This window comes from Geotrypetes seraphini, chromosome 2 (assembly GCF_902459505.1).
Source record: "Geotrypetes seraphini chromosome 2, aGeoSer1.1, whole genome shotgun sequence".
NCBI classification, from domain to species: domain Eukaryota; kingdom Metazoa; phylum Chordata; class Amphibia; order Gymnophiona; family Dermophiidae; genus Geotrypetes; species Geotrypetes seraphini.
The window spans coordinates 91,413,052-91,426,402 of NC_047085.1; the positions used below are offsets into that span (position 1 = coordinate 91,413,052).

General features: G+C 42.3%; 1 protein-coding gene across 3 annotated transcripts in view; it reads right to left on the minus strand.

Moving 5' to 3' along the window:
* The window catches only part of ZC2HC1A (zinc finger C2HC-type containing 1A), a 174,003-nt gene that overhangs the window by 22,408 nt on the left and 138,244 nt on the right, over positions 1–13,351 (minus strand). For all 3 annotated transcript variants that reach the window (XM_033933327.1, XM_033933328.1, XM_033933329.1), the window contains one exon: positions 13,015–13,116. In XM_033933327.1, coding sequence (XP_033789218.1) covers positions 13,015–13,116 — 102 coding nt within the window. The remainder of the gene's footprint in view (positions 1–13,014; positions 13,117–13,351) is intronic.

Genomic DNA, 13,351 nt, shown 5'->3' on the forward strand with positions numbered 1-13,351 from the left:
TGGGATGGAGGGAGGGAAGGAACAGAAAGAGAGAAGTTGAACACAAGGGATGGTGTGGAGGGGGGATAGAGATACTGGATAGGAGGGTAGTTGGGAAGAAAAACGGATAGATCCTGGGGTAGTGGGGAAGGAGGGAGAGATGCTGCATGAAACAACAAAAAGTAGAAAAAATAATTTTCTGTTTTGCGATTACAATATTAATTTTGTTTACACCACAGAGCCGGTGTGAGGTTGGAGACTGTGTAGCTCTATACTTCTACTAAGACTAACCCTCTCTTGTACAAAACCGCACGTTTTTAGTGCAGAGAGCCGCGCTGAATGGCCCGCGCTGCTCCCGACGCTCATTGAGTTCCTATGAGTGCCAGGAGAAGCACGGGCCATTCATCGCGGCTCCCTGCACTAGAAACTGCTAGCGCAGTTTCTTAGAAGAAGGGGTAAGCATTAGTCACTTAGGAGTCCTTTTATTAAGGTGCGCATTTAGCGCACGCTAAATCGGTTAGCGTACCTTAATTAAAGGACCCCTAATTATCTTAATTAAAAATTCAGCCTGCGACTTAGCCTTTTTTTCAGATTTCAGCCCCTTATGTGATTGAGTTTGACACCCCTGCCTTAGAGGTAAGGAAGGACAGGGGAGATACGATTCAGACATTGAAATACTTGAAAGGTATTAATGTAGAACAAAATCTTTTCCAGAGAAAGGAAAATGGTAAAACCAGAGGACATAATTTGAGGTTGAGGGGTGGTAGACTCAAGACCAATGTAAGGAAATTCTTCTTTACGGAGAGGGTGGTGGATGTCTGGAATGCGCTGCCGAGAGAGGTGGTGGAGATGAATACGGTGACGGAGTTCAAAAAAGCGTGGGATGAACACAGAGGATCTAGAATCAGAAAATAATAGTAAATATTGAAGAACCAAGGCCAGTACTGCGCAGATTTGCACGGTCTGTGTCTGTATATGGCCGTTTGGTGGAAGATAGGCTGGGGAGGGCTTCAATGGCTGGGAGGGTGTAGATGAACTGGAGTGAGCTTTGAGAGAGACTTCAGTAGTTGGAACCTAAGAACAGTACTGAGCAGAGCTTTGGATTCTTGCCTAGAAATAGATAAGAAGAAAAAAAACAACAAATTTTTAGATTGAATCAGGTTGGGCACGCTAGATGGACCATTCGGGTCTTTATCTGCTGTCATCTACTATGTTACTTGCATATGAAATAAGGCACTTGCACGGGAATTTTAAAAAGATAGTCACACTGACTGCCAAAACCTTTGGCTTAAGCAGTGGGAGCTAGTGCTGCCCGATTCACGATTCAAATCAATTCAATAAAAAAAAAAAAAAAAAAATTGGCCTCCCGATTCAATGGCCGACCCTTCCCCCGTGCCTTCCTAAAGCAGGAGCTGCAGTGCTGCCTCTTGCTGGCCATTCGCTGCTGCTCCTGCTTGAGGGGGAAGGGTCTGTCAGAAAGGCCTCACCCAGCTTGCCCGCTCTTGCCTCCCCGCTCTTACCTCCCCCAGCTTCCCCGCTCTTCCCTCCTTTATACTAATAAGGCAGCTTGCAGGCTCTCTGGTGTTATAGCGATCCCTGCAGCTGCCCGTGGTCCTCAGCAGCAGGACGTAGCAGGGGCAGGATGTAGCAGGAAGAACGTACCGCTGAGTAAACAAATAAAGCTAGGGAGGCGTGGTTTGGTGCACATATGTAGGGACCCTAATGCGCATGCTTGAATTTTTTCCTGCCTACAGAAGCTGTCAGTTGCCAGCAGACTGCCGATGAATGAGGAAGTGTAAGTGAGCGCCATTAGATTTTCATTTTTGACAAAATTACAGAAAAAGTTTAAAGCTACAGCATTAAATTTTGTGTAAAGATTGGCGATTCCCAAGTGGAAATGATCCGCAAAATTCAACAGGCCTTCGAGGAAGAAGCAATGGGCACCACACAGATAAAAGAGTGGTACAACCGCTTCAGAGATGGCCGTACATCAGTGGAGATTGAAGCATGTTTTGGTAGGCTCTAAACATTCGGAAATTACATTACATTACATTAGTGATTTCTATTCCGCTTGTGCCTTGCGGTTCTAAGCGGATTACAAGTTAGAAGACTGGACATTTCCAGTATCTTTGTAGTACATGTAATTAAGAATGCGTCAAGTTACAATTGTTATTCTGGACTTTTCCAGGAGAAATTGATAGTAGATAGTAGATAGTGATAGGTTGTTTAGACGAATAGAGATAATATTGTCCGGATTCTGTTGTTTAGACGAATAGAGATAATACTGTCCGGATTCAAGGTGTTGCTGGTGGTGGTGGTAGGGTGGTCATGAGAGCATTTTCTAATACTTTTGTGAGGTTATGATGATGGGAAGTGTTTTTTGAAGAGATGAGTTTTGATTTCTTTTCGGAATACTTTAGTGTCTATTGATTTGGTCAGTAGATTGGTGATGGTAGTATCGATCTTTGCTGCCTGTGTCGCTAAAAGGCTGTCATATAGTTTCTTTCGTCGTGTTCCTTTGAGAGGGGGGTGAGTGAATAGGCTCTGAGTTCTCCTTAATCTGTGTGAGAGGTTACGGTGTATTCTGTTGTTTAGGTAGCTGGGTGCTGTTCCATGTATTACTTTGTATAGTAGACAGTAGAATTTGAACTGGGATCTTGCTTTTATTGGTAGCCAGTGTGAGTCTATGTATGCTTTGGTGATGTGGTCATATTTGCCTAGTGAGTAGATGATTCTGAGGGCTGTATTCTGAACTGTCTGTAAATGAGATCGTTACTGACCAAGTGAGGACCCTGGTAATGCAGGATCGTCGAATCACAATCAGAAAACTTGCAGATGAGGCAAGCATCAGCGTTGGATCCGTTCATTCCATTTTGACTGAGGATTTGGGCTTCAGGAGAATTTCAGCGAAGTTCGTGCCAAAGCTGCTAATGATCGAGCAGAAGCAACGCCTTTTGGAGATTGCACAGGACATCCTAGGGACTGTGAACAGTGATCCCAACTTCCTCAGCACAGTGATCACTGGCGATGAGTCCTGGGTTTATGGGTATGACCCAGAAACTAAGTTGATGTCATCACAATGGAAGCATTCAACATACCTGAGGCCAAAAAAAGCAAGGCAGATCTGCAGCAATGTCAAAGTCATGCTGACTATATTCTTCGTCTCCAGTGGCGTGGTTCATCACGAGTACGCACCACACGGTACAACCATCACCAAAGGGTACTACCAAGAGGTTCTGCGTCGCCTTCGTAACACTGAGATGCAAATGGCCGGACCTGTGGGCAGTGGGCAATTGGCGGCTCTATCACGATAACGCACCTGCCCATTTGATACAGAGTTTCCTGGCCAAACACAACACACCTGTGATTCCTCAGGCTCCCTACTCTGCCGACATGGCTCCGTGTAATTTCTGGCTTTTCCCCCAAGCTGAAAATGCCCATGAAAGGGACCAGATTTCAGTCAAGAGAAGACATCATGCAGAATGCGATGGACCAGTTGCGAGCAATCTCAAAAGAGGCGTTCCAGCGCTGCTTCCGACAGTGACAGAACCATTGGAAAAAGTGTGTGGCAGCTCAAGGGGACTACTTTGAAGGAGATTAGTATAAGATTGATTGATGTATCTGAATATGAGTATTTTTTTATGAATAAAGACCTGATACTTTTTGAACAGCCCTCGTATACATTCTTAGTAGCTCTAATGGAGAAAGATAATGTGTAACAGGAAAATTTAAGAGGCGAAGGTTCTTAACTCTTAAAGAATTCTCCAGTTTCTCTATTTTTGCATGAATCAACATACCATCTTTAATATTAGAAGTAGCATTAACCTGTAAATTACTCACAGCTTGATCGAATTTTTCTAGCTTGCTACCTGTTTCTGCTAATTTAACTTCATGCTCATTAATTTTTACAGCGATATCAGATGAAAATTGACAAATTCAAAATGGTATTCTGTAATGAAGTCTCAATTCTATTAACACTTAAGACATACATCATTTAAAGTGATAACTTTTATCTTTAGGGAGAAGATTAGAGTCTGGCTTCATAACCCTCTGCACAGGAGTCAGACCCTTTGCTCCCGGTAAAGATTGTCCTGAAACCTCCAGTCCAAACAATATAGATAATTGTAGGAACAAAGCTGCTCCCTCCTGCAAGGGGGAAGACTCTGCTCTCCCAACTAGATGTGAAGGTTGAGGAGGTGGTGATGGTTCCCCAGAGGATAATGAAGCGGCCTGAATATCTAAAGTTACCTGCTCTTCCACATGTGGTAAAACAGGAGCCCAAAGGTGATGATCTATAGGGAACGTCATTGAAGCACATGGTATAACTTTTGCCTTCCTTTTGCCCATAGTGATAGGATTCAATATTGGCCTACTCCCTGCTCCTCTTAGACTCCAAAAGGGCTCAAAAAGGGCGTATCCTTCCCTCTTTGGCCATGCCCCTTCAGACTCATGGCTCAGGGCTCGCAACCACGGGCCACATACAATGGCTTCCTGGCAATTTAAAGAGCCCAAAAAGGACCCTTTCTCCAGCTGACTGGGGCACGGTTGGCTGCAGAACTGCCTGTCCTGTTGGTGAGTTGTGCTGCAAGCAGCACTGGCGGCAAATGTCCTCCACGGTTTCCCAGCAATTTAAAGAGCTCAAAAAGAACCCTTTCTCCAGCTGACTGGGGCACGGTTGGCTGAGGGACTGCCTGTCCCATTGGTGAGTTGTGCTGCAAGCAGCACTGGGTGGCCAAGAAATCCTACTCATAAATATTACATTACATTAGAGATTTCTATTCCGCCATTGCCTTGCTGTTCAAGGCGGATTACAAAAAAGATATTACATGAAGAAGAGATCTGGTAATTTCTAGAGGAGATACAGAGTAGATGAGGTTGCTTTGGGGAATCAGGAAGGTATTAGGGAGTGGTATTGGGAAGTGGGAAGGAGCTAGCGGTATAGACAACCATACCTTTAGCTTCAAGAAGCTGTTCCAACTAATGCACTCAACTACAGCCTCCTCCCCCCAAGACTTGGCTTAGCAGTCACTAACACCCAATCCAATATCTAAGAGTCAGCAAACTACTTCCAAGACAAAATTAAGAGTGTGCAAGCAGAAATCAGCAAAATATCAAGCACTATATACACCCAAAGATCCAAACTGACCCCATTGTCAGTAATCCCTGTTAAGCAGACCAAATCTGGAGCATCTTTAAACTGTTCACCCCAGATGACATGCTCCCCCAACTAAACAAACTATCTATCAAAAGCAGAATATTAGACAAATGCCCATCACACTTGTACTCCCACATCCATAATGAACTCATTCATTGGCTAATCTCTTTAATGAACCTCTGACAAAAGGCCATCTGCCCACCAAAACGGGTCACATTGCTCTTGCACCCATCCCCCCAAAAACAAGGAGCCGACCTACCTGGAATACCTCTACTCAACAAACTTCTTGAAACACTGGTTTGCATGAAACTTACAGCTTTCCTAGACAAATTTTCCTGCTTACATCCCTCTCAGTATTGCTTCAGGCCCCAACACAGCACAGAATTACTATTATATTTATTAAGAATTTGATATACCACTGCCGCATTTTACTGACCTAAGTGGTTTACAGTGTAAGAATTGAATACAGAAAGAAACTCCAAAGAACATATTCAAATAAGAAACTTCCTTGAACATATTCAGATAGGAAAGGAAGAGATAGAGATAGGTACAAGATATATATAAAAATAAAAGTGAAATAAGGTCCAATTTGACTCAGTTCAGTGTAAGGCAACAGCAGGACACAATGGTCGAGTCTAACAGCCGAAGATTGTACGTAGAAAAGCAGTCAAAGGCAGTGGACAACCGGAGCAAACATCGGCTCCATCGAAGGCGAGGTAGGAGGGTTCCAACAGCTGAAGGTATCATGCCGAGGAGCTGGAGGACCAAACAGGTCACAGTAGGACCCCCAATGTCTAGCCACAGAGACCCCATCAAACCGTCTCACACTAACCACCAAAATCAAACAGATGCTCAGCAAGGGGTACCAATCCTACAGTTTGACTTATCAGCTGTGTAATAATAATAATAATAATAATTTTATTCTTATATACCGCCAAAGCCATAGAAGTTCGAGGCGGTTTACAGCAAGAAGCGCTGGACAATCAGCGAAGAGGTTACAGTCAAAGTCAGCGAAGAGGTTACAATCAAAGTCAGCAATACAATCTTACATAATGAAGGAATATGAGAGTTATACAATCTTACATAAAGAAGGAATATGAAAGCTGTGTAGTTCATTAGGGATATTGGTTGAGTAAGCAGAGCAGAGAAGATTCTTAGTTAACAAATCGATTGAACAAGCTCGTTTTTACCTGTTTTCTGAAATTGAAGTAGGATGATGAGATTGCGAAGACGTTACTAAGCCAATCCTTCCATTTGCCTGCCTGGAAGGCAAGAGTTCTGTCCAAGAATCTTTTGTAGTGGCAGGCTTTTATTGTCGGATAGGAGAACAGATGTATTCTTCGTGTGGGTCTAAGATAACTGGCCAGATTGAAGTGGGAAACGAGGTAAGTGGGGGCTAGACCAAATATTGATTTGTAGCACAGACAGGAGAACTTAAACAGGATTCGCGCCTCTAGGAGCAGCCAATGGAGTTTCTGATAGTAGGGCTTATGTGTTCCCATTTCTTCAGCCTAAAGATCAGCCGAACTGCCGAGTTTTGAATGACTCTGAGTCTTAGGATTTTTTTTTGTAGGATGCTAAGTAAATAATCTTGCAATAATCGAGTAGGCTCAGGATGGAAGATTGAACTAGTAAGCAGAAGGATGGAGCATCAAAGTATTTTCTGATGGTTCTGAGTTTCCATAGTACAGAAAAGCATTTTTTGACTAATAAATCTGTGTGAGCATTTAGAGTGAGGTGGCGGTCCAGGGTGACTCCTAGGATTTTAATGGAGTGGTCAATAGGGAAGAACTGATCATTCAAGGAGATCGATGGGTCGCTGATTTTGTCATTGGGGATAGAGAGGAAAAATTTAGTTTTGTCGGTGTTGAGCTTCAATTTGAAGTTGGTCATCCATAGTTCGATTTCCTTTAGAATGGATGATAGATGAATCTTAGTCTTGGAGGTCAGAGTGGTAATGGAATTAACAATGGTGATATCGTCTGCATGGATGTAGAATTTAACCTTTAGGTTTTGAAGTAAGTTCCCCAATGAGGCAAGGTAGATGTTGAACAGAGTGGGGGAAAGGGGAGAGCCCTGCGGGACTCCGCATGAGTTGATCCAACTAGCGGATTTTTTATTGTCACTGTAGACTTGATATGACCGTTTGCTCAAAAACCCTCAAAACCATTTTAACACATTACCTGAAAGACCAATTGACTCCAGACAGTCAATCAGAATAGCGTGGTCAACTAGATCGAAGGCACTACTTAGGTCTAGTTGCAGAATAAGAGCACTGGTACCCTGGCTGAATAAGGTGTGGAGGAAATCCAGAGCGGAAACCAGACTGATTGTCGTGCAGTATGCTAAATTTCTCCAGATACATTATTAGTTCCTGGTTGACCAGACCTTCCATTAACTTGACGAAAAAGGGAGTGCTCGCAATTGGTCTGTAATTAGATGTCTGTTTGGTAGATTCTCTAGGGTTTTTTACGATTGGGGTGATCAGAATCTGGCCTAGATCCTCAGGAAAAGTACCGGTTAGCAGGAGAGAGAAGAGCCAGATGAATAGCTTGGCTTTGAAAGAGAGTGGCGCGACTTTCATAATGTATGGAGGGCAGCAATCTAATTTGCAGTAGGAGACGGCGTATTTCGCGTAATAGTTGGAGAATTGTTGCCAGGATGGTGTAGTGAAGTTATTCCAGGCCATATCTACCCTAGGGTCATCTTTGTGTTGGGCAACCGGATAGTTCAAATGGTTGGTTGAGGAGCTCGCTAGATTTGATCTCAATTTGATGATTTTGTTGTTGAAAAATTCCGCCAGTTCATCTGCAGATGTAGGGGAATCAAGGGTAGAGCGAGATAGGGCCTGTGTGTCATAGAGATTATTGACTAATTCAAAGAGATTTCTAATGTTGGTGTTTGGCGATCCGATTTTATGGGCGTAGAAGTTGGAGCGCTTCTTTGTTATTAGTTTTTTGTATTCATTTAATTTTAGTCTCCAATTTGACCTCCCCACACTGTCCCCTGATTTCAACCATTGTTTTTCGAGTTTCCATAACTCCCATTTCATATTTCCCAACTCGGTATCGTACCAGCCATCCAGGTTCTTGTTTCTTATTTTTCTTAGTTTAGTTGGGGCCATTTTGTATGACTCTGTAGATCATAAGCTTTGACTAGATCTAACCGGACCTGTCCTTAACTGGTTCAAAGAATTCCCTGACAGAGACTACTTTGTATGGAAAGATGACACCTTCTCCCAAAGCTGGAAAAAAGTCTGTGGAGTACCTCAGGTGTCCTCACTCTCACCAGTGCTCTTCAACAATTTTATAAGCACCTTGGGCAATCTTACTTTCACCAATGGTGAATGTCAACTAGCCTATGCAGACAATATCTTTCTCTTAATTCCACTTAATATAGGCACTAGGGAGTCCTCCATAAAAGTTTCCAAAGGTATTGAAAAAAAATCTACTCCTGGGCACTCTCCAACAAACTAAACACCACCAAAACACAGCTTGGTTCCACAATGCCACACAGTCAGCACCTATGAGCCTAACCCTACCCTCTGGTGCAACGCTAAACATTGAGAAGGTGCTTGGAATCCTGCTTGACCCAACACTTTCCTACAAACCTCAAATATCCAACTTCTGGAAAAAAATCTTTCTACAGTTTGAAGCAACAGACTGATCAAATCTTACTTCTAAAGCAACCACTTTGCAATTCTGATTCAAATGCTAATTCTAACACAACTCAACTATTGCAATTCCCTCTATGTGGGCACAGCCTCCTCCCAAAAGTACAAACTCCAAATGATTCAAAACACCGCAATCAGATTGATATTGGCTTAAAGTCTGACCTCGTCTCTACATACTACTGCATGCTTCAACAGCTGCCTGTAAATGCCCGGATCTTGTTTAAACTTTCCTGTATTGTACACCATGTACTAAACACTAACTCACTGGAGCAGATAACCCACCTGTTCTCAAGCTCACCTCTTCACCTCAACCAGGATCATCATCATCCACCAGCTGATCATCCCCTGCAAATATTCAACACCCTTTCCAAATAAGTTGCTACAAGAATATGGAACGCTCTTCCAACATCCATAAGGATAAAAATGAACTGCCTCACCTTCAGGAAAAGACTGAAAATGTACCTATTTGATAAATTCCTTTCAGCTTAGTGACTCTGCCTTCTCTCCATGACAATGTAACTAACCTCCATAACGTGATATAACTACTTCCTCACTTGCAACAATGTAACATTAACATAAGAATTGCCATACTTGGACAGATCAAAGGTCCATCAAGCCCAGTATTCTGTTTCCAACAGTGGCCAACCCAGGTCCCAAGCACCTAGCTAGATTACAAGTAACAAAACAGATTCTATGCTGCTTATCCTAGGAATAAGCAGTTGATTTCCCCAAGCCATCTCAATAATGTTTTTTTAGGAAATGATCCATACCTTCCACTCCACTCATTATTTTATAGACCTCTATCATATCACCCCTGAGCAGATTCTTCTCCAAGCTGAAGAGCCCTAGCCGCTTCAGTCTTTCTTTATAGGGAAGTCATCCCATCCCTTTTATCATTTTTGTCACCCTTCTCTGTACCTTTCCTAATTTCGCTATATCTTTTTTGAGATATGGCGACCAGAACTACACACAGTATTCGAGGTGCAGCTGTACCATAGAGCAATAAAAGGGAATTATAACATTTTCATCTTTGTTTCCATTTCTTTCCTGAATTTCAGAAGCACTTTATATTGGGACATAGGGAGGGATAAAGGACCATCTTATCAGTAAGGGTGGAACAGTTCTCTCCACACTGACCAAGCTCAGAGAAGGTCAATAGTGGAAAAGTGTGTTTCAAGGAAGTCAGAAGAAGGGTTTCCTGAGATAGTGCCCCACAAGTATTGCATAGTGTCTTTAAAGATATTGAGAAAGGAGCTATAGAGCTGGGTGGCTTAGGGCCAGCCTGGCAGCCTTCAGGCTTAGGCCTGAAGTCCAGGGATAAAGTGCTGCCAGAACTGTGTTGAATAAAAGCAACTAAACCATATGTGAAAAGCAGCTATCCAGACAGAAACTGAATGGACATGTTGAGCATTCTTGGAAAGTTTTTTTTTCACCTATGAACTGAGTTTTAATGTGGCTATGTGAAACAAGGTTTATCCGGCTGGTGGGAAAACCAGACCAGTGAACTGGCAACTAAGAATATTTTTATTTTGGAACTATAATTGAGCTCAGAGTTTGACTGACATGGATTAAGGGTCATTACCCCATTGGTACTCTAGAGAGCGCTAGATCATGAGCTAGTGGAAGAGGTCTAGCTCTACTCAGTTGGCAAACCTGGGCCCTGCCACAATACAGACAGACATGACTTAACAGGTAGGAATCAGAATTAACTCATTCTGAATTCTGCAAAGATGAGTCCTTTTTTTTTTTTCAAAGGAGTAAGCAGATAAATGAACAACAGTGACCCAAGCTGATATTTAGAGATTTAGAAGACATTTGAAAAAGTCTCTCATTAAGACATTCCTCAAGAAATTAGAGTCATGGGAATAGAAAGGTTTATGCCTTTTTGTGAATTGCAAACTGGTGAAAGGACAGAATAGGACTAAATGGTCCTTTATCAACAAAAAAAGAGTTACTATTAGAGAACTTAACATTCAAAATGAAGAGTACAGAACATCTCATTATAAAGAAAGGCAATTCGGGTTAGGCTGTTTCCTTTTGGAGAAAAACATTGGAGAAAAACAACTAAGGGGCTATGATATAAAATCGTGAGTGGAGTGGAATGGTTAATGTTTCAAACACTAAAACAAAAATCAGTCCATGGTAGTAATAAGCAGATAAAGAAAATTGTAGGATTTTTCCTTTACACAATGTATAAACTGTAGAGTCTATTGCTGAAGGGTGTGGTCATAAAACTAAGCAGGGTTCAAAAGAAGTTTGGCTATGTTCAGGGTGAAAAGATCCATAAAAATATTCTGCAGTTAGACTTGCAAGAGCCATAGATGATTTCCAACAATGAGCAATAAGAAACAGATTTACTTTTTGGGATTTTCTGAGTACTTGTGTTCTGGACTGGTCACTTCCAGAAACAGGATATTGGCTTAATGGGTTTGCTCTACATACTTCTGATTCTCTGATCACTGATGAACTCTCCTGATTAACCCTCTTCCTTGAAGTGACCATTATTTACTACTCTCTATCACCCAATCTTTGGATCCACTTGTGATTTAGTCACATCTCCAATTTTGGATGGGCTTACAACCAAAATGGGTGGACCCAATGTCTTCTCAGCAGCTTGCTCCCTCACTGTTCTCTGCCTTTAGGTGCCTGGACTGCCCTTCCAGAAAAGGTGATAGAGACAAAAGCATTAATGGAATTAAAAAGAATAGGATGCCCAGAGGATCCCTAAATGGGAAAAGGCCAGAAACCAAATGACTGAGTACCGTATTTTCACTCATATACCGCGCACCCGTGTAAAACGCGCACACAGGTATAGCGCGCAGGAAACTGTAATTTATGTAAATAAATTTTTTACATATACCCCTATACCGCGCAAGCCGCCCCGACTCTCGCGTCGCTGCCCAACTCTCCTTTCGCCCGCCACGACTCTCCTCTGGCCAGCCCGACTCTCCTTTCGCCCGCCCCGACTCTCCTCTGGCCAGCCCGACTCTCCTTTAGCCCGCCCCGACTCTCCTCTCCCCCTTGAAGTCCTGTTCCCACCCTGAAAGCCTGATGCCTCCCCTCCCGACATCCAATTCACCCCCCCGCAGGACCGCTCACACCCCCACCCCGAAGGACCGCTCGCACCCCCACAGCCACCCCCCCCATCATGTAGAAGCTGCCTACCGTCATCCTGTTGCTTCCTCTGCCGGCGGTCCTGCCCCTTCTCTTAGCCCTGCGTCTACGCTGCTTCCTCTTCCGGCTGTCCCGCCCTTTCTCTGTTGTCATGAATATAACGCGCATGGTTATACTTGGTTTGTAAAAATCGTGTATAACGCACGCGTTATATGCGTGAAAATACGGTACTTCTACTCAAAACTGCATAAAATAACTTATTTCTATGAAGGAAATGGGGAGATAACCTGCAGGTAGTAGCCATTACAACCCTAACCACCTTACTGGGCAAACTACTTCAGTTTTATCTGTTGTCATCTTTACTATATTTAAAAATAATCCACTTTACAACTGACTAATACTATCCACCAGTGACCTCCAATCACGTTAATGTTTGCTTCACTTTTTAATATACAGTATGTTATAAATGGTCATTTAAATTTAGAGGTTTCTACCGTGAGAGGAAAAAGACTAAGTGCTCATGAATGCTGAACGTTAGATTGAACTTGTTCAGTCACCCTTATGTGGGTTATCATTAGTCTTAAAAAAAACTCCTGGTTTGGGTAGAAATATTATTACTGTATTTTGTTTGTTTTTAATTCATTTTTTTTAATAGTCTCTACCTATAGAGGCATAGTATATACCTCTAGTCTTCATCTTCAGCTAAGTGCTCATTCCAAGCACCATAAGTGAAATGTTTGACATAAATAAATAATTTTTAATTAAAAACAAACAAAATAGAGGTAATAATAGTATTTCTACCCAAACCGGGTTTTTTTTAAAGACTAATGACAGCCCACATAAAGGTGACTGAATAAGTTCGGCACCCATGAGCACTTGAAGTCTTCTTCCTCCCGCAGTAGAAACCACCAAATTTACATGGACATTTATAACATATATTAAAAAATGAAGCAAACATTAACATGTGATTGGAGATCACTGGTGGATAGTCTTAGTCATCTTTACTATAAACATGGTCCACTGAAGGTGATGAATATAAATTACACGTTGCTCCTAAATCATATACTAAGTATGATTGTGCAAGACTATATACCTTGAATAGGTCTCAGGATTGTAAGTTTTTCTTTTATTTCCATCAATACCAGGAGCAGCAGTTCTGGTCACACTGGGTGGTGTCCGAGATTTCACAGTGCCTCTGCAATAAAAGTATATATATTAAGAGCGAACTGAAACAAACCGGCACATTATTTTTGTTTTAAGAATTGTACATGCCCTGAATTATGGGAAAAAGTGTTTTAACCTCTCACCCAACTGATTAGGTTGTTATCGTTTCATGCCTTATCAGTTTCACTCAGTTTGCAGACTAGTTGGTAGTGGCAACTGGGAATGAATTGAAAACCAAAAGATACTCTTCCTCTTTGTACCTATCT